At 33.6% G+C, this 22,578-nt stretch overlaps 1 protein-coding gene across 7 annotated transcripts in view; it reads left to right on the forward strand.

Moving 5' to 3' along the window:
• LOC119642997 (gamma-aminobutyric acid type B receptor subunit 1) overlaps nt 1–22,578 on the forward strand; it is a 314,997-nt gene that overhangs the window by 276,497 nt on the left and 15,922 nt on the right. For all 7 annotated transcript variants that reach the window (XM_038042340.1, XM_038042341.1, XM_038042344.1 and 4 more), the window contains exons 10-14: nt 12,197–12,320; nt 12,473–12,589; nt 16,539–16,746; nt 16,845–17,101; nt 18,464–18,601. In XM_038042340.1, the coding sequence (XP_037898268.1) occupies nt 12,197–12,320; nt 12,473–12,589; nt 16,539–16,746; nt 16,845–17,101; nt 18,464–18,601 (844 nt within the window). The remainder of the gene's footprint in view (nt 1–12,196; nt 12,321–12,472; nt 12,590–16,538; nt 16,747–16,844; nt 17,102–18,463; nt 18,602–22,578) is intronic.

Consider the following 22,578-nt stretch of genomic DNA (forward strand, 5'->3'; position numbering starts at 1 on the left):
ATGTAATATATATTCTTTATTATATAAATGTATCAAAAATATGCATTTTAGCAGAGAATTTCATAGGTGTTCCTTGTAAAGATGCCACATTACATATTTATTTGGATATTTATTTGGAAATTTTTTTGGTTTCTTTCTTTTCTTTTCGGTTTGTTTGAGGTGTTTGAGGTGTTTGAGTTGCCATAATTATTTCTGCGGCGCCTTAACCTTTCGATTTTGTGGCGTAAATCTGTTGTGTCCAATTGCATCGGCGCCCCTCGTTTCTTGCGCCGGCGCCTTTTTTTTTTTTCAGTGCAATATCGCACTTATTGAACCCGCCAATAGCAATTGTTACTGTTCATGTTATGTATTCGACGACAGGCTCCTAATCAATTTTGATCATTTTTTGAACATATATATAGACTATTGATTGGTCTTTTCGCGGGAGATTTTGACCCATAACAACAATCAGCATAACTTTCGCAGTAAATTTATTCAGTTATTTTAGTGATTCTCTGGCTCGCAATAAATAGTACCCGTCTCCGACCCTTCGGGCATTTTTCTCCAATTATGTGTATGATGAAATTATGTGTCGTATACGTTCCTTATGCACATATTCATTATTCAAATGCAATACATTCTAGTTATAATATGCAAATCTTGTAATAGCAGTGACACATAAATCAATACATTCGTTCATATTCTGTACGGATTACGCTCAATTTGTGAATATATAAAAATAGATTGGACGGAATATGTACATACATTACATGCTTTGTTAAGAGTTAAACAAGCATTACATTTAGAGGGACATTATGCTGTTGTGATCTTAAGAAAAAATTATGTAGGTCACGCAATTCATGAAAAAAACATATCTTGTGACTTGTAACATCTCTATGATGTTGCTCGTTTTATGAACGTTCGTCGGAGCGTATCATACTTTTGTCCCTTTTGTACTTTTATTTTATCTCCCTATGTATTTTTCTTTTCTTTCTAAACATTTGGGGTTTTTTTTTTCTTTTTTGGAATTTTAAAACTATTTTAATGTTTGTACAAATTTTAATTTCACTTTCATTTTAAATCTTATGTTTAATTTAACTTTTAGCTTACTTTTAACTTTCAGTTTAATTTTTGTCTCAATTGTTAATGCATATTTATATTTTGAATTCAAGTCTTAAATGCAATTTTAACTTAAACTTCAAGCTTAAGGCAAAAGAAGAAATACGAAGAGAAAAGAAGAAATAATGTCGAACGATTAAGGGGACTCACGAGACTCTCGTGGTGTGAAACATTCAACTTTAAGTATGCCAACTCAACATAAAGTTATAGTTGACATCCGTTATTTTCATAAAACAACTTTAAAAATTTTTTACGTCTCACTTTAAACAGAAAACAAAATTTAGTTAAGCTTGATGGAGAGAAAAGAAAAAATTATTGTTTTTGGACAACTTTTATTTCCTCTTTTGTTTCTCAAATTCCCTTTTTATATTTTTTTTTTATTACTATTATTTTACATAATATTACAAAAAACAAACAAATTACGTCGCACTGCGGTATTTACATAAAAATGCTATGCACACAATTTTTTCTCAATAACCCCGAGCTCTTTACATGACTAGCAATAAGCTACAGACACAGGAAACACAGATCTTAAGCAACAATTGGAAAATTAACTAAAATAGAAAAAAATTAAGGGAAAATGAAAAGTAATGGAAAAAAAGTGCAAACGAGACATAAGCTTAATAGAAGATTACAATATTTCGTGTAAAGAAATCTAATAAAATTAGGGAGAAATTTAGAGAACCAAAAAATATTACAAGAAGAATAAATTGGAAGAACAATTTACACAAAGGAAAACAAGGAACGAAAGCAAAGAGCTATTTACATGTACTATCCGGGGAATAGGAAGAAAAATAAATAAAAAAAGAAGCAGAAAAGAATAGGAAAAATAACTGCACCGAAAATGAAGTAAACAGAAACTTTGGGTGCATTGAACAGCGGTGGCCAAAAACTTAACCACTTGCATCGTTCGGCTTCCTGTTACGTGAAAATATGTAATAAATTGCTGGTAGAAAAATAGAAAAAATATTTTAATTTAAAATATTCAAAATTTATGGCTATAGTGGTTTTGTTGCTACAACCTTTGTCGCATCCAAAACAACGACACTTTTACAATTAGTTAAAAAGTATACATGCGGGTAATCCTTTGGTTTTTTTTTTAGCTTCAAACTTCATTCTTTACCGGTCCCTTTCTCTCTTATCCCTTTGCTTGCCATGTACCAAATGGTGAAGGCTTATCCAGCTTTACCAGCTTACAGTGGTTTGCAAACCTGCCGATATTCTGTTAACATTTCCATTGTGGTTTATTTAGGATTTTTCCCGTAGGAATTTAGGTTGCCTGGAAACTTTTAAAAATAAACTGTCGATGTGCGTTTGTGCCATTTTGTGAAGTCTAATATTGTGCAGTTAACCTTGAATTAATTTAAAATAAGAACAAATAAAAAAATAATATTCGACGGCGAACGAATCTTTTACGCCCATGACCGTTATCCCAAAAAAAAAAACCAAAAAGAGAAAAAGAATTAAATTTTCATACGTTATAATATTGAGTGGGCGCGGTTGATTTTTTCCATTTCCAGAACAAAAGTAGAAATTTTGGTGTCCGGTGTATTTGTCGTACTTTATGATTAACAAACCATAAACAAGAAAAGCAAAGGCGTTTACTGTTCAAAGTGAAGAGCATGTTAGCACAGATACTACACAGTCGGGCAAAGTGTTATATGGACAGACAAATAAATGCACATGCTTACGTGCATTTCGAATTTGAAACTGGCCAAGACTTCATACACTTCACTAGGTTTTCAAGCTTGCTTCTGCGCGTTTTAAACGTGTTGACCCATTTTGAATACCAACCTGCATGCAAGAATTTCCATGGTTCTGCAAAATTTGCGCCTATTATTATTATCAGCCATGGATAATAATGGAATCAAAATTAAGAAGTTGAATTTATAAATATGAGAGAAACCTTTGCAAGAAATTGTACGAATGTGAACTGCTTCAATTCTTCATTAACCACATTTTTAAAACATTAAAGTCACCATAACACTATCCGACGAAGTTACCTAACTATCTAAGTTAACAATTGATCGCTTTCCGCAAAACAAAACAGCCAGGCTGGCTGATTGCAAAACTTTGGTAATTCATTTGATCGTCTTTCTCTCATATCTATTCTTCGTATTTATTACTACTTTAGGTTAGCATTTTGTTATGGTTTTTATTGTAGTTAAAGATTTATGCTAAAGCAAAGAAAACATAAGAAAATTGTCTTCTCATGTGGAAAGTTCATCATAAAAAATATTTGAACTTTTGACAACACGACGGAGATGAACATTTTCATGCTTTTTCAATACATATGAAACTACATTTTGTAAAAATAATCGAAAAATTTTACTATTTTTAAAGTAAATATCTTCGAATTCGTTTAATTGAATTAATTGAGTTTCTTAGTTTTTCTTTTTTCCTTATTTAAAATCATTGGTTTTGGTTTTTCATTATGCATACTATGCATACGGCTTTATGTCTATTTTCTTCGTTACAACTTGCGTTAATAACTAAATGTCAGCAAAATCTATTTCAAAGTTAAATAAAAAGCAAATGGTTGGTTTTCTAGTTATAAATTTGCAAGCGGGCTAATGATGATTTAATGCTGACGATTTTCGATCAGAGCTTGTAGAAGAAATTGATCAATTTAAAAGACTAATTTCATTTTAACATTTTCTACAATACGGAAGAGAGTACATATATTTTTATACGTACTTACCAGCAAGTTGTTGTAGTTTGATCTATATGTGTATACGCACTCTGTGAGGCTTTTGCCGGAGTATGAGAAACCTTCATAATTCCATATACGGAAAAATTCACAATTGGAGTAAATTACGCGTTCAGGGAGATGATCGCTTTGGTAATACCTAGATATAATCAACATACTCTTATTAAAGCTAGATTCTGAGTCGTCTGCATATCCCATCAGTTTGTCTGCCTTCCGTCTGCTTAAGGAATCTCAACAATTTCAAAAGTTTAAACACAAAGCTGAACTTAAGTAGGTGTAAGCTTAATTAACAGTCCAAGATCAATTTTGAAAACGAACATTTTCGTGCACACCTCCTAACGAAATGCAATAAGCAAAACTCTGTAAGTTGAAACTTATAAAACATATTGATCCAATGGCTTACCCCAGATAATATTTTAAAAAAGTGCTTCCGATCGGTCAACTGAGACGCCGATAATTGAAAAAACAATTATACAAGTTTTACTTGACGAAATGAGCATAAAAAAGTCCTTCCAAGTTGATAATAATAATTTTGATTTTCCTTATTGAAATTTTCATTTAGGTAAGTCTAGTGCCTAAAGTTTTTTGGAAAATTAGTAAAATGTTACCGGAAATCTTTTTCTGTCTACTCTTTAGGGAAACCAAATAAAGTAAGATGATTTCAAATATTACAAGATCGTTTTGACCGCCTTTCGCGTAGTTTCCGTTGTCGAAAAAGTTACAGCAAAATTTCACTATCGTTTGTCATTTTAGGTGTTAAACAGTCTTGCCTAATGTCTTGCGTTTTCTACAGGAAAGGAAACGCAGGTTTTTGACATGAGGGCGCTCAACCTCAGCTTGTAAAACTTGTCCAGGCCACGTTAGCAGCACTAAAGTACAACGTGCTGGTTTGAATCATTATTTTGCCGTCTAAATATGCAGTGTTTTCTAAGCCTACAACCGATGCAGGGATAGGGTATCCAAAAAAACCTAAACGGATATTATTACAAAACGAAAGTTGGAAAAAATATGTGCAACATTTTGAATAAAATATATTTTACTATCCTTTTGAAATGAGTGCGTTTTTTCGTGAAAAACCAATCGGGCATTACTTTTACATTTAGTATGTCTTTTTAGGAAAGGCTACTTATAGATAGTTTAGTGTACGCAACCATGTACAAGATTTTACCATCTCCATTTCAGTAAGCTTTAAATATTACAGCTTCTAGAGTAAGAACCGAGAAAGCATCGTGTGTATCTTTAATATAAAGTTTTCTCAAATTTTTTAAAAATATTCAAGCGGAACAGATCTCCTCTCGTCTTTTCTATTATCTTAGGATTATACATATTAAATCTAATTAATTAGTGCTTTTTTCCAGTTTCTCTTCTGGTATGGAAACTACTACTAACCATGCCAAGCTGTACGTTTGTTAGTTTTATTTGACAGTTAGCGTTAAGGCGCTAACGCTATTTTAATTACTCCTATTGTTATTTCGTGAGCTACAGGTGTTTGCATGCTTTTAACACATTTATTACTTTAATTTCTAGTGGAGAAGAATATTTCTGAAGGGAATAGTTGAAAAAATGAGAGAAAAAAAGTTCAAGTGGAAGCCGTTTTGTAGAGCATTCATGCAATTAAATCATAAAAGTGTGAAGAAAAAACTTTCGCAAAAATTTATTTCTCTTCTTAAATTTTAAAAATGTAATGAAATCTGAGAACGTCAACTAAAGCATTAAAATGCAGATGATATTCAGTTGAAATTCAAAGTCTCCTGAAACCATTTATCAATTTTGCTTTTTGAGCTCTCAAGAATCAAGATTTAATTAAATACAAACAAATACAGTTGTTTTAAGAAATCAAGGCTTATGGGTAAAAAGCACTGCAACAAATTGGGTTACAAGAGCGTAATAATATTAAATTTAACCAACACTTGGTCAACAGCAGCATAACAGCACAATAGCCTAGAAGCAGCTTATTTTTCTTTTCGTCTCCTTCTTCTTTCCATTACCCCAACATGTATATCTTGGCTGTTGTGTGTTTAAAATCCAAAAACAACACATATAACTTATTTAAAAGGAAGTAAAAGTATGAAAGAAAAAATCAAATGTGAGAAAATCGTCCGCTCTCTTTTCTCTTCCATCTTGTTAGTTTGCTTTTCTATTTATTTCTAGCAATGTCTAGCAAGTGTAAGCTGAGCAAAGAAAAAAAATACACAAACATCCAACTTCTTTATAGTTCCCTCGACAATGGCACAAAAGTCTAAAGAATATAAAAACTATTACCGCGTGCCGCTAACTGGGGTTACTTGACAAGCTCACAGTACGTTGCATAGTTAAAAGAAAGAAAAATTAAAATAAAAAGTACTCTGATGATAGAGCAGCAATGGCGGCATAGTGTAAATACGTTAAGACGGAAATAGAAGAGAAGAAAAAAGTGAACGTTAAAGCAAAGAAACTGTATAATGAATAGAAAACAAGCTGTTGGAAAATCCTTTGCTATATAGAGTTCAGTTAAACACAAAAAAGAACTATGAAAAGAATATAAAACAAAGAAATAAAAACAAAAAAATTCCGCGAAAGTTTTTATGACTAACTGCGTATAAAATATTTTTTTTTTTTAAGGAAAAAGTATTCTCTATACGCTGTGCTAAAATATGTTAAAATTAAAATTCCTTGAAATATTTTCTAAATTAAATTGGAAAAAAATTGAGTAGTTAGTTTTATGAGTCGAATATTTATTAAAAAAAATGCATTAAATTTTCCTAAATAAAAAATCAGCTTCGAATGATTTTTCTGTCAAATCACTATAAGGTATTCGTTACAAAATCATTTCTTTCTTGCAACCATTACCGAAGAATGCTCGCAGAGAAGCGCTCACAATGGACGCACGGTTGTTAGTATTGATGTTACGCACACGCAGTACAGATCTCAGAACGATTATAAATTTTTAATTTTTGGAAAGAGCACTTCTGGGGAGAAAGGAAGGAAATCTGATCTATACGATCCCATGGCAAAGCAGTAAATCGATGTGCTTTTCCAGGTTCCAGTTCCAGTTTAGTTTATATAATAATTAAAAATCGAAACTTTTTGCCAGATTCTTTTCTTCAGAGACATCAGAGACATGATTGTTGATTCTAACTTTGAACCGCCGATGCGACATGAATGATTTGATGGAGTTGAAAAATTTGGGTCCAACATTCCATGATTTCAAAACTTTATTTAATTGTAATGATATGGAAGCAGAGTGGAATTAAGGTTAAGTTGACATGGCAGCGTGTCCGTCGAGAAGGTCGCTATAGAAATTTTTCGTGAATGATTTATTCTTACCAGCAGAATAATCTGTACTTAGGTTGTTTGGTACATTTGAAGCGCAACGAGTGGGCGCACGTGAGTAATTTGAAATTGAAGGTTGATTAATGGATGAAAGAATGCATTCATTACCACTTGTAATTTGTTGAGTAAAGTTAAGAGCTGGAGATTCTGGAGAATTCAGTATACTAGATTTTAGCATATATGTCGTTTCTTTTAATTTTTTCAATATTTGGTGTTGCTTTGGTTTTTTCAATATTATCTTTGGCGGGTGGTGTAACTGATTTCGCGATATAATTTTTGGTTAATGGTGGAACACGTTTTTCATTAGAAGGAGCTGGAGTTAAAGGCTTACTATGCTCGATTTGCGAGGCAACAGCAACGTAGGTATTACTTTTTCCCATTCCTTGGGCTACAGATGGATTTCTTTCGCGGTATTTGCGTCGCGCTTCACCCATGCTACAGTAATTTTCTGTTTTGATTTTTGGGATTACACGCATTTGTATAAAACGTGGGCATTGTTTGTCTAATGCAGAGTGTTGATCGTTGCAATTTAAGCAGAAGCTACGCGTACAGTTTTCAGGATGTGGAGGAAGACCACAGTTAGCACAGGATGGAGGACTGGTGCATCTTTTTGCGTATGGCCCAGGCGTTGGTAGTTTTTACACCTCATGGGATTTGGAGTGTAGGGTTCTACTTTACATTTGTACCAAGCTCCATCAATCGTTGCTGGTAGACGATAGCGGTCAAAAGACAAAATAATTCTTCCTGTAGTAGAGCGGGTTTTTCTATCGTCATTTAAGTTGGCGAATTTGTAGACTTAAGTCACTCCTTGACGCACAATTTCATCTTCCGGCACATGCTTTAAGCATGGGGCATATACTACGCCTTTAACCGAGTTCAGTTTCTCATGCAGTTTAGCGGAAATAGCGCACAAATTGGCTAATGATTTAGACTTTGTGAGCTTTTCGGTTGGACTCGGTTTCCCAGCCAGGACAAGTAAATTTCCATCGCGTAAAATCGATGTAGAGTCTATATGCGTTGTAATGCAATCTAGTGCTTTTTTAATAGCGAAAGGGCTGAATTGCGAAATTGTTATAGAGGGATCAGTTGGAGAAATCACAACATATTTTTTGTCGATAGGAACGATGCCACTGGTTGGCAACACCGGAAGGTCGGAATTTTTAATTTTTTTTCTTTGGGGGGATACGTCTGCTAATTGATGAAATCTATTCGAGTTTTTATCCGGCGACCCCGGGGCCATTATGCCTTATGGTTGTCTATTATTTACTTATTTGTAAAATAACCACTCACTTGAAAAGGTTTGGGAAACTACTGAGGATAACGTCAAATGTTTTCAACTTTTCTTTTTCGGATTTAATGGAACCACGTACGGTAATCGCGATGATCAGTTTTAGCAATAAACACACAAAAAGTTCAATATATTTTAATAAATTTGAACACTTTTAAAAACGTATAAAGCAATAAAGAAGAAATTGCAAAATTTTTTGCACGAAGAGAAAGATATGACCACAGCGTTTGTACAGAGTTGCCGTTGTACTGTGGCAAGCAGTAATTCGAGATATTTTATGTATTTTGTGGCGTTAAATAATGCTGGTTTGTTATCGAATAGTGATGGCTAAAAAGTTTTTATATCTAAGTTGACTTGCCTCATCTTCAAAATTAAATGAGTGAATAATATGCTTCTGTTATGTCAACCGTTTTTTGATAGTAAAATCGCAATAATATTTAATTTTATATAAATACTTGTTCACTTGACAAAAACATGGTAATTCCTTGCACAACATATAACAAATTGTTTTTCTAAACTGTATTTCCGCTATCTCAAAATCGTGTACGTTTGGTAAAAATGATTGTCATAACGGTAAATATTTATGATCAATGATATTTATTTTATTATCCCTGGCCTGAACAACTTTCACCCACTTTAATAGCAGCTTCATGTTCCTATTTTGGCCAGTAAGCAAATCACCATAACCTATAACTTTTTTTTAGGCTGTCGTATTCTGCGAATGATTTAAACATCGAAATGCTGTTTCTTGTGGTCTTCTGGATGCTATAGTTTTCTCCCAAACATACATATTAACTTGATCGTTGCATATTCCGCTTATAATATCTTATTTTGCATTTTGAAAACTTTTTACACGTAACAATTTGTTTTACCTTTCTTTTGATTTGTTGAGTTTCTCGAAAACAAAAAGATGCCCCGCTTTCCTTTTTTATGTTTCAAGATATTTGAACGGTTTTAATACCCAAACCATGCTTTAAAATAATGAATGAAGTCATAGACAAATTTAGAATACAAAGGCACTTCAATTCTTAACTTTCGACAACAATTTTTCAGTTTTTTTTTTATATTATGGATTGTCTTCGAACTACAGGTTGCAATTTCGAGATATTTTCAATGAAATTTAGCACACTAACGTGTTTTGGCCCGCGGATAAACGCTATTGAAAATGAATTTGATTCAATCATTCTTACATTCGCTCCTCGCATTTGTGGTTCAAATGCTTGGATTATACGTATAATATGCTTATTGTCAGAGTTTCGGCAGTCACGGCCATTGCTGATTTAATAAAACATGTAAAAAGAGATTAACGGTTACAATGAAGTTCTGCGTCTATTTGTTTCAGGCTCCCGTCGATTACAAAAATCGACAGCAAAAGAGTTCATATTTTCTTAGTCCAATGCCGTAGTCCAAACTTAAAAATTGTATATAGGCGGACTTACACACACATAACGCAGATTTCTCCATATACATAACACATCATTCTATAAGTTCGTAAGATGGAATTTAGACGATACTAATATCCACGGATCCATGTGACTTTTAGATAGAATACCATTACAGGAAATTCTGATTTTTCTATTGATTTACAAAAACGAGAAAGTAGCATCTCTAAAATAACTGTAACCCATACAGTAATGGTCAGAAAATCATGAAATTTTTTTAAAACTTTTGTTCGAAGATACCATCTTAATCTCATATGGATTCGTAGATGGCCATCCTAGATCTCTATGTTATTGATATATATATATATATATATATATATTTATATCCGTTCTGAATGAGCGAATAATACGATATCGTTATATGTGTAATAAAATGACGAAAGTTGAAGGAAAAAACCGAATTTAACCTGCTTTAGAATTTCTCAAATAATAAACTTTGTGCGGTGAAAATGATATAGATAGCGGTATATTCAAATTAGGTGCCATCAATCTATTCTGGATAGTTATTACAACATGCAGCCGAGAGGCCTCGTGCTAAAAAATCAAACTTATCTTATTTTCGAATTATTCTTCTAGGTTTGCGAAATGAAAATACCGTGGAATGCAAATCGAGCGAATAGAATCGTAAAGAAGGAATTCTAACTTTACCTCTTTTATTTTAAAGGTTGTGCAATGTGAACTGCATTTTCTTAAAGAAAAGACACCGCCTTTTACGCCAAACCCATCTAATGTGAATTTATCACTCAAACATGTTGGCCACAATCACTCATTCCCATCAATCGATAAACCTTGCCAGCAGATAGAGCTCTTCTCGCTTTCTTTAAGGGTAACCTCACTCTTTCGCTTGACTGTTTTGTCTGTAATGAATACATCTTCCATCCCCATTGTTGCAATATATCATCGAACGTTCCATTGAAACATCCGCACGACGACGTTCTTGTGCATTGCAAGCAAAGATTTCTTCATATTTTCAATCAATCAGCAATGGAAACCACAATATGTTCCCTAATTCACACCTGCAATCGACTACAAGTACCATTTCGAGGATATTGGGCCTACTAGTTTCAATAAAGTAATATACTGCATTGACATTACGCTCTACAGCCGATTTCAGGATGTTCATAGGATTTGTTGTTTCACATCCAATTTTTCTAATAAAGGAAAAGTTAACGCAGTGACAAAGAGTGTGCTTTAAAATGAGAATGTGTCCACAGTTGCAGATTGAAGAAGGAGACTTCTTTAAGATACATTGGTGTTGCAATTGTGTGGCCAAACAAATTCTCGAAAGTGTTTTGATCTTGATTTTCTTAGTATTTGTTGGATGTACTGGTGGAATTAGTTGAGGGTTAATAGGGGAGTAGTGCTGATGATAGTATTGTAGATTTTCTTCCATAATTTTCTCTCTAACCTTGTCTTTGAAGGCCTAAGTTCACATGGTATCGTCCATATTTGGAAGTACAGAATCAGCAGATTGCTCGGTCAGCTTTCTCATTACCCGATTAACCGATATGCCTGAATACCCAAAGCATTTTAATTTTATCGTCGTATGTTATGATATTTCTTAATTTTTTGATGGTGTTCCAGCTCGAAGTCGAGATATTTCGAATACTTTGTAATACAGACGGACTATGAATGACAATGACAGTTTTGATTTTATCTTTATGCGCAAGGATTGTAGTGTGAAGGATAGCTCTGGCTTCGGTTATGAAAGTTGAAGCACTTTCGTAAAGTATTTACAGAAGTGATTAAACAGAAACCCTCTCCTGGAACAGCTACCACGGCGCAGACAGATGGCAGACCGTATGATTTAGGGTTATCAGTAAGAGATACCTCTATTATTTGGGGTTTTTCAGCAAATAGATTTCTGAAGACATAATTTGGAGCATCTTCTTGCTTGTACATAGAGAGCGAAATGTCACGAGAATAGTCTTTCAAAAACCTATCAGAATATAAGTCATTTACATCCACTTGCACAGTCAACACAGTGTGCACTGCCCTTAATATCAGAGTAAAAAAAATTTTAGATAAAAGGTAAACATTCGTATGAAGTTCATTCGTTTCTACGACACAATACTTTTAGCCAGAGTATAAGAATTCGAAAACTTGCTGTACATTGAGTAATTTTATATATTAGATGTCAGATCATATTTTGCCTTGAAGTTTCCAATGTTTAGAAGACTCGGTATATATTAATCTGTCCGATGCAGGGACGCAATGCACTATTCGTTCTTTTAGTAAATAAATTACTACTGCTGGTTTTCTTTTTTCTTGTTTAGCTTCGATTGACTTAAATTTTAGCGGACAAACTGGATACAAATTAAATAATCCTTCTTTTTCTCTTTCCAGAGTCATACAATCGTCACATCCTGTATGTAATACAATTATGTTATTTGGTGTAATAATTTGCTTAATTTCCGTCATACTATTGGGTATCGACGGACGGTTTGTTAGTTCAGACGAATACCCCAAAGTGAGTTAATAAAGGATAAAGAAAAAATAAATAAGTCATTAAGAATATGATTATTTTAAATAATTCTAATTCATAACAAATGGATTTAAATATTTTTCAATGACACTAAACCGTTATTAACCAACAAAATAAAAACCGTATGCTCTTTCCAGATTTGTCAAGCACGTGCTTGGCTATTATCCACCGGTTTTACTTTAGCTTATGGTGCTATGTTTAGTAAAGTTTGGCGTGTACATCGTTTTACCACAAAAGCGAAAACAGATCCCAAGGTAAAATATTTATATTTGTTGTTTTTGTTGATGTGTCATTTTGAATATATTTTACCATCAGCCGTTTGACGCTCTTAATCGCAGCTCTATTCAGTATTATGAAAATTATTGTTTATCTTATAATAGAATGGTGCTATAAATTTTGAATAAATAAAACCAAAAAAATTTTTTAACGTTGTTTTATCAAAAATGAACTGAAAATGTCACTAACATATGACTTGATATGTTACGCTTGTTTTTGTTTTTTTCTCCTTTTTTGGTGCATATTGGTGTCGAGCTTATTATAACTCATCATAAAAAAGATTTAAACCCAATTTTCAATTAAAATACAAAAAGGTGTAAGTTATTAGATGTTTGTTAGATTTCTTCACTGCACCATTCTTTAACGAAAAAAAAAAACCTTAAAGCTAACAGATCACTTAAAATGTTTAAAAGCAATAAAAAAAGTTTTTCTGTGGTTTTACCTCGGGGTAAAACTTTTATTTACCATAAAACTGAAGAACGGAGAAAAATTATACTTTACTCGACTTTATCCGAACCTGCTGCCTTATAAATATGTGGGCTTTATTAAACCCGCTTCCGACCGAACTGCACCTTTCTTTCGATAATTAATTGTTGTCGTTGGCTGCATTTAGTAAAAGGCAAGACGCCATCATCGCCACCAGCTTCGAAACGTTGTTTCTTGAGTCATAATAATATTTCGATAAGTCAAAATACGGTTGTGATTGTCACAAAACTGTCCTCTCTGATAATCACTGGTTTTTATTTACAGTTAGGAGCTAGGGAAAATCAAACGATGTCCGAAACTAGAGGTTGGTATGGGTGGAGCTTGTACTGTTGTATCATTTTCAGGAGGTAGCCTATCTGGTTTAAGTCGATCAAGGAATATCTTATTGGGTTATCAACATGTTTGTGAAGGTCGAAGATTACTCCTGTGTTTACATAATTCCGTAATAATAAAGCAAGTCGCTCTGACATTTGGTATCTTCGTTATCTATGAAGCATTCAGCTAGAATCCTTATTATTGTAGTAATTCCGCTTGTGATATATTTAGTTCTTCTATCCAATTTTCTGTTTGCTAGCACATTATTGCGGTCTGAATCGTTCTATGTGAGCTTACAAATATTTGATGGTGGGTGGTACGGAGTGATGCGAGTTTATGTTTAAAGCGTAAGTACGATGTTAATTCTTCGAAAATTGTTGATTAAAACTGTCAGCCTTGATCGGGTGTCATGTTTTGTGGTGATTTCGTCTCTTTAAGTAGTTCCAGCTATATGAATCGCTGCGTCATCAATTTAGCTGCGGAACGGGGACGAAGATGTGAAGGACTGAGTCTCTGCAATGGTTGATTTCCGAAATCTTTGTGTAATAAAGAGTCTTACGATGTTAGTTAATAAATCACAGTAAAGTTTTCTAATATTCGCGGGGAGAGTAGAAAGTTTATAATGCAATGAGCTGGAGTCGCTTTGGTTTAATAGTGTTTGAAGTTCTTCGTCACATTGTTGGTCATCTGGCAACTCCTCTGTATTGAACGTTTCTACTTGAGTAATAAGTGACATAAGATCTGCAGTATATTTTCTTTTCGATTACCATAACGAATACCTGTGGGAATTTGCGATATAAACTTAAGATATCGGTCTTGACGCTCTGTAGCCTTCTCTAGTTTTCGGCTGAAAACAAATATCAATGATGTTTTACCCATATACATATGCCAGTTTCCATCGTCTAGAATGATCTAAAGTGCTGAACTACTAAATGGATTGTTGTCCGCTTCCGATTGTACGTATTATAAAGTGCTTGTAAAGTGTTATAAAGTGTTCGCGCATCGTTGGACTTCTTTGAAGGAAAAACTAAAGACAGTGACAATACTTGTACTGCGCCGCTCTCAATTAATAAGAATGAATCATTGCTAAGAAGCGTTACTTTTGTTAGCTGCGGATAGTTTTTAAATGCTTCCACCTGTGCTGGAAGTGGTTTAATGCTTTAGGCTGAGAGAAGGACATATTTTGTGGTCCAGAATAAACAGTTGGAGCTGACCAAAGAGATTATGTTGAAATAAGCGTTGAAACACGTTTTTTAAATGTTGTTTGTGTTCTTCTAACGATGCTAAACCTACACTTAAGTCATCCATATAGGCGACAACAAAGTCTGATCCACTCCTCGCAGACAAATTTTAGAAAAAATCGTTTTTCAGTGCAGAATCATGCAGTCTTGGAAGCACGGTTTAGGATAACGAATTATAGTATTAACATCGCTATCGCAGGGGTACCATGAGCCATCTGCTTTTCTAACCATATTTAAGACACTGTCCCATTATTACTAGATGATCTATAGATGCCCAGTTTAATTGAATTATCAAAGCCCATGTTAACTGCAGCCAATTCATCTAAATAATTCTGAGACTGCACGAGAACACTCATATCAACCGTAATGGAAATGCACTGTAAAAAAAAGCAATATTTTTAGAACACCTAATATATAACCTGTTCGATTTCAATGCTTCAAAAATGCGGTAATGTATTTCAAACTAAGCATAATAACACAAAATGAAGATTATTGATTTTTTAATGACTTTATATCATTTTGGACAATATATCATGTACAGTGCTATAAGCTTTACGTCACAGAATATATGATCTCGCCGAAGAGCAAACGGTACTTAAGGGTTAGGAGCAATCGTTATTTTTGGCTCATTAGGTTACAGAAAGATACCCCGTAAAACCTTTTATAATACTTTCTATCGTGATGTTACATCTCAATGAAAGTATATGAAAACAGTGTGTTACGATTAAAAAAAAAATAACTGGGAATACTTCAAAAAAAGTGAAACAAAAAAGTAAAAAGTGAAGCTCTGGAAGACCCATGAAAAACACAAGAAGATCTTGCAAAATTATTTAGAGTTCAGCAGGTAACCGTTTCCAAGTGTTTAATAGAAGCGAGAATATTTTATAAGTAACGAAATTAGATGGAAGGATATAAAAAAAATATTTCATATATTAGCAGCTGGCCTAAAGCAAATTAGGAAGAATTTCTTTTAAATCTTATTGTGGCTGAAGAAAATGAATACATGATGATAACACAGACGGAAGAAAATTGTGACTAATGTCCGGCTGTCAACGTTGCCAGTGAAGTGGAGTATGAACGATTCCATAATATATAGGATCAAGAATTCCTACCGTGTTACAAGCTTCTCAACGGGAGAGAAATCGTATGGAGATGTCGCCGACAACCACTGCTATAATTGAATCGAATATAAAGTGAAAAAGGTCGTAATATGCCAAAAGACATGACGGGGCCCACAATATAACTTGATCCAATATTATAAAAGAGGATTAGCAGAACATTAGAATTATGTGTTATCTTATGCTCACTACAAGTTTTTCCTTCTATTTAATGATTAGGTGGCTATTAGCCACTCAGCTATCGACCGATGAAAGAGAAAACCCAAAAGAAAGAAATCTCTTCAGAAGTAGCCTCGAAAGTTGGTCTGTTTTTGATATAAAATCAATAAGTCGCTGTATATTTTGACAGCATTAAAATTCTTTTGATAAACTTAAATTTTACAAAAATATTTTCAAATCTTAATAATGTAAAACATTATTAGATCAATTTTTCCATTTTCATTGACTGTCAGCGAATTAATGCAGCACTTAAATCAATTAAGCCATCATCTAAATTTGATATGGGATCACGGAAAAGAACGATTTTAAGATCTTATCATGATTATCCGAGTCATATTTATGTGCGGCAGAAATGCTTTACGTATCTCATTAGCGACTTATTAACCATAGCAAAATATCTCAAAGTCATGGCATACAACATATTATAATAAGATTAGGATATTTACGCATTACAAGGCGAAAATAATTAATTAAAGTTTTAAAACATATGTTATTTTTTCATCATGTTATTTTTTTTTTTGTTAAGTAATAAAGTATTTCGTTTCCAGAAAAAAGTCGAACCCTGGAAGCTTTACACCATGGTTACGGGCCTTTTGTCTGTAGATCTGATTATATTGACAGCCTGGCAAATTATTGATCCTTTGCAACGTATATTAGAGACTTTTCCTTTGGAGGATCCTATATCAACGACTGATGATATCAAAATACGTCCAGAGTTGGAACATTGTGAGAGTTCACAAAATTCCGTTTGGTTGGGTAAGTTATTTATAAGAATTACGAACACAATATATTAATAATATAAATGTCTTATTTATTTTTAAAATATATCTTTACTTTTTTTTCATTCTTTTCAGGCCTTGTCTATGGTTATAAAGGACTAATATTAGTGTTTGGCCTTTTTTTAGCTTATGAAACGCGCTCAATTAAAGTGAAACAAATTAATGATTCGCGTTACGTTGGCATGAGCATATACAATGTGGTAGTACTATGCTTAATTACAGCCCCAGTGGGTATGGTTATAGCGTCGCAACAGGACGCATCTTTCGTTTTCGTGGCGTTAGCTGTGATATTCTGTTGCTTTTTAAGCATGCTATTAATATTTGTGCCAAAGGTAAGGCATAATATTAAAAATGTGTTAATATGTAGCTTTTTAAATACGCTTTAAACTCTTTAATTAAATTTAATTAAGTAACTACAAGAATGAATGTTATATTAAGTTAAGCATTTCAAACCAAAGTTCGTAAATCCATTTCAACGTTCGCCTGCCCTTTATACGTACCGATTGTTTTTTTTTTCCCCTCTTTTTTTAGGTAGGGCGTCACGAATTTTTGGTGTTAAGAATTCTAAGAACTACGCCGGTACAGCTTGCCAACTATCCTATGTAGTGATAAATGACTCCTCTAGTTTTAGAATCAATAGGAACATAGACGATTCGTAATGCATTATCTCTTGAGTTAGCATAGTAATTACATTTTGTGCGATGGAAGGCGCGGATAGTTCTTCTATAGTGCTGTTATTTGCATATTTGACTATGCAATTAGCATATGGATGATAGATACGGGATCAGCAAGTTATGATTTGAAACCCGTGAAAACCGTTATCTTATGATATAAAACCAGAGGAAATTGTTTGAGAATATGAGCAACTAGAGCTTTTTTCAAAGTATTGTTTGGATATGTCTATTTTTTGTGGAACACAACACATTCATACAGAAATTGTTAAAACTTATTAGGAAAACAATGAACCCACGATTACGTTTCGTATTAGCAAGATGAAGTCCATATTTGATTAAATGTCTTCATAAAGAACGATCATTGCATCGGTGATCTAAAGAAAAGTCATCTGACGTTCTTAGATCGCTTACGGGTGCCGTTTATGGCCTGAAAATGTCATGAAAATTGCACTCACCATCAATGGGAAAGGCTACAGAAATAAAATTATTGATATGATGATTGATACGATATATTTTTTTAATAAATTGTTGCGACCCACTGTATACCTCGTGGCACCACCTATTTATTGCGGGAAAAGTTCAGCGACCATGTCGTCTCCAAAAATACGTATGTGAGCTTGTCATAAGAAGACGTGATACTACTTCATTGAACTTTTTACTTTCGAGGTATGCTGGAGAGTCAGCTTACTCCAATAAATCATTAACTCTTAGTGACCTTATCCACGGAAATAAAAGTAGATTCATACGAAAAGTGGGCCAAAATTACCCACAAAACTTAAGTCGCTCATATATATAAATTTATTTTTGAAGAAAAATGGGACGAATCGATACTTAAAGTAAAAAAAAAATATTGTTGGTATCTTTTATCATTTAGTTTTTACTACAATTTGAAAAAACGACAAACTCTTGTTGGATGACTCTATATAAGGGACTACATACGCGAAAGGGGTTTCCTATCGATTTTTTATTTCAAAAGTTTATGAAATTTTTAGAAAAAGTAATGACAATTTTTTTGTTTAGGTTATTGAGATAATACGTCATCCTAAGGATAAGGCTGAGTCAAAATATAATCCGGATTCGGGTATATCGAAAGAGGATGAAGAACGTTACCAAAAACTAGTAACAGAAAATGAAGAACTGGAACGACTGATAGCACAGGTAAATTATTTTATTAATCATTATATAGTGTAATAGATAATAAAGATCTCCAGAAGAGAAATGGGTACATAACTTAATTACTCTGGAGAAGTGCATCATAAACAACAATAGTTTTGTTTGATTCGTTGCGATATCCAAGTGCAACACAAAGAGGCTAAATGCCTATACATTTTCGATTTCATACAGCTGCCGCAATATATTTTATTAGCGGACCCAAAAAACATACTCGCACCGAAAAGTATCGACAATAAGTTATGCCGAAATATGCTAACCACTCACTATGCACAACTATTCAGTGGACACTATTTCTTCCGGTTAATAAATACGTCAAATAATTGATTTATGGGTCCGAAGAGCGAGCCATGAACAATATTTTAAATTTAGCCTTTTTTTATCACTTCATTGCAACGGGCGTTGTTTCCTTTTGTAGTATTTATTATTGATACTCATTATTTTACTTACATTATCTCTAATTCATTACGTACTCATTGAAATTCAAAGCTTTGCGTCGTTTAAGCCAAGTTCAATATGAACTCCTTTGATGTAATTCTAATTATAATCTATAGTTTAGCATTTGTAATGTTAATAACATAGTTTTTTGTGATAACCTGGTTAACTAAATAAGTACGATAACCTAAATATAGTAACCTTGATATATATTGAAATACAATAGGGTAAGCGCATTTAGATAATCTAGTTAAGAACTTCCAGCATTCATTCATAATTACTGTCCAACCATAAACAGATACATTCAAAAGTGCTTCTTTAATAACAAGAAACAACTAAAAGCTATCGAACTTTTAAAATAACTTTTAAGTATTAGTAGATTTTATAAAACCAGTCAGTCAAGTTTCATCACTACACCTTATTACATGATGAATTTGTTTAAAGAGAAGATATGCTATCTTTATACAGTACAAGTTATTTTCTCAAAGTGAGCGACATCTGAAGATTAGATGCTCAGCAGACTCGACAACATTGCAAACCTCACAAACATCACATGGTACAGCGCGAATCATTTTTAAATCATTTTTTTTATAGGTGTGAGCACACATGAGTCTACAAAGAATTTTGATTTCCCAGGAATTAAAAAAACCCACAGAAAAGGGGTTGAATTGAGATATGGGATGTGTTTTATAGAAAAGGCGATTGGATTTAACACGCGCAATCTCTTTAAATTTGTCATTCAGCTGTTACAAAATGTGATTGCGAATTGCCCGAATTGCTTCATTGAGAGTGTATTGCATGTATTGAGCGAGTGGAAGTCTGCAATCACTTATATCTGAAAGCCGTTAAAAAAATGATGTGCAGCATTATCGGAAGAATAAACAGGACGTACGTTCTGTAAAAAAAGATTATGACTTTGGCTTTAGACTGCACCCACACACACACACAAATATAACTTTTATAACTTATTTTAAGAAGTATAATTCGTTACGGTCTTGCAATAATGCACAGCAATATCTATTTTCTTAATATTATTATTATTGTTATTATTTTCATCGTTATTTTAAAACAAAACTCAATAAAATACACGTATGTTATTTTTAAATTATCTACAAAATATTTTACATAACTTTGGTATAAATATTGTCAAATACCAAGAAAGGCAACTCTGTTCAAGCGCTGTGGTCATATTTTTCTCTTTGTGAAAAAATTTTTGCAATTTATTCTTCTATTTAATTTCTTTATTGCGTTATACGTTTTTAAAAGTTTTCAAACTTATTAAAATTTATTGAACTTTTTCCGTCCGTGTTTTCCTTTAAATATATTAAAAACATCTGACATTTTATTCAGTAGTTTCCCAAACTTTTTCAAGTGAGTGGTTATTTCACAAACAATAAACAATAGACAACAATAAGGCATAATGGCCCCGGGGCCGCCAGAAAAAACTCGAATAGATTTCATATATTAGTTGACACATCCCCCCAAAGAAAAAAAAGTAAAAATTCAGATTTTCCGGTGTTGCCAATCAGTGATATAACTCCTATTGATAAAAAATATGTTGTTATTTCTTCAACCGATGCTAGAATAACAATTTCCCAAATTAGCCCTTTTGCTATAAAAAAAGCTCTAGATAGCATTACAACATACATCGACTCCATCTCGATTCTACGCGATGGGAATTTACTGGTCCTCGCTGAGAACCCCCCCGAAAAGCTCATAAAGGCCAAATCTTTAGCTAATCTATGTGCTATTTTAGCTAAACTACATGAGAAACTTAACTCGGTTCGAGGCGTAATTTATGCCCCTTGCTTAAAGCATGTGCCGGAAGATGAAATTGTCCGCGAAATGGACAATCAAGGAGTGACTGAAGTATATAAATTCACCAAACTGAATGATGACGGAAAAACACGTTCTCCTACAGGAAGGATTATTTTAACTTTTGATCGCTATCGATTACCGCGAACAGTTGATGTGGCGTGGTATAAATGTAAAGTAGAACTGTACATCCCAAGTCCTATGAGGTGTAAAAATTGCCAACGCCTGGGTCATACGGCAAAAAGGTGCACTAGTGCTGCATCTTGTGCTAACTGTGGTCATCCTCCATATACTGAAAGCTGTACCCGTAGTTTCTGTATAAATTGCAATGATCAACACTCAGCGTTAGACAAACAATGCCCACGTTTTGCACAGATGCGTGAAATACTAAAAATCAAAACAGAAAATTACTGTAGCATGGGCGAAGCGCGACGCACATACCGGGAAAGAAATCCATCTGTAGCCCATGGAATTGGAAAAAGTAACACCTACGCTGCTGTTGCCTCGCAAATCGAGCCTAGTAAGACTTCAACTCCAACTGCTTCCAATGAAAAACCTGTTCCACCATTAACCAAAAATTATATTGCGAAACCAGTTACATCACCCGCCAAAGATAATATTGAAAAAACCACATTTGCTAAAATCTAATATACCAAATTCTCCAGAATCTCCAGCTCTCAACTTTACTCAACAAATCACAAGTGGTAATGAATCCATTCTTTCATCCATTAATCAACCTTCAATTTCAAATTATTCACGTGCGTTAACTCGTTGCGCTTTAAATGTACCAAATCACCTAAGTACAGATTATTCTGCTGGTAAGAATAAATCATTCACGAAAAATTCCTATAGCGACCTTCTCGGCGGAGACGCTGACATGTCAACTTAACCCTCCCTCCTCTCTGCTTACATGTCATTACAATTAAATAAAGTTTTTAAAATTCTACAATGGAACATTAAGGGACTTATTAATAATTTTGATGAACTCCGTACACTCATAAGTGATTTTAATCCAACCTTTTTATCGCTTCAAGAAACCCATTGTAGAAGCTCTTTTAATTCTATTCCACCCAAATCATATACTGGATACTTCACAAATGCTGATCAAAATTCATATTCCAAACAAGGAGTAGGTGTTTTTATAAAATCAAGTATACCTCACAAACGCATAAATTTAAGCTCAAATATACAAGCCGTAGCGATACAAATAATGTTCAATATAAAATTTACAGTGCTTTCGCTCTATATTCCACCTTCGCAATCGTTTTCTCAGCAAGAACTCTACAATTTATTCTCTGTACTTTCCCCCCCATTAATTATATGCGGCGATTTCAACAGCTGGAATACCATCTGGGGCTCAACAGTGAACAACACTCGCGGTACTGTTTTAGAAAAGGCGTTTTTTCAAAGCAACCTTTGCGTTTTAAATGATAGAAAACCAACGCACTTCTCAACTCATCATACTTTTTCACATATTGATTTAACATGTTGCTCTCCATCACTTCTTCCTTTGGTGTCCTGGTCTATTTCTGATGATCTACATAATAGTGATCACTTTCCAATCATAATCGATCTTAAACTTTCAACGTCCTCTGCTACTCCAGCAAAACAGGCCAAATTCCTCCTAGATAAAGCGGATTGGATCAATTACTCCAAACAGGTGGAGTCATTTTTGAACTCAAAGCCATTTAACGGAAACTGCAACCATGATGCTA

This window comes from Glossina fuscipes, unplaced genomic scaffold, assembly GCF_014805625.2.
Source record: "Glossina fuscipes isolate IAEA_lab_2018 unplaced genomic scaffold, Yale_Gfus_2 303, whole genome shotgun sequence".
In the NCBI taxonomy this organism is placed as follows: Eukaryota; Metazoa; Arthropoda; class Insecta; order Diptera; family Glossinidae; genus Glossina; species Glossina fuscipes.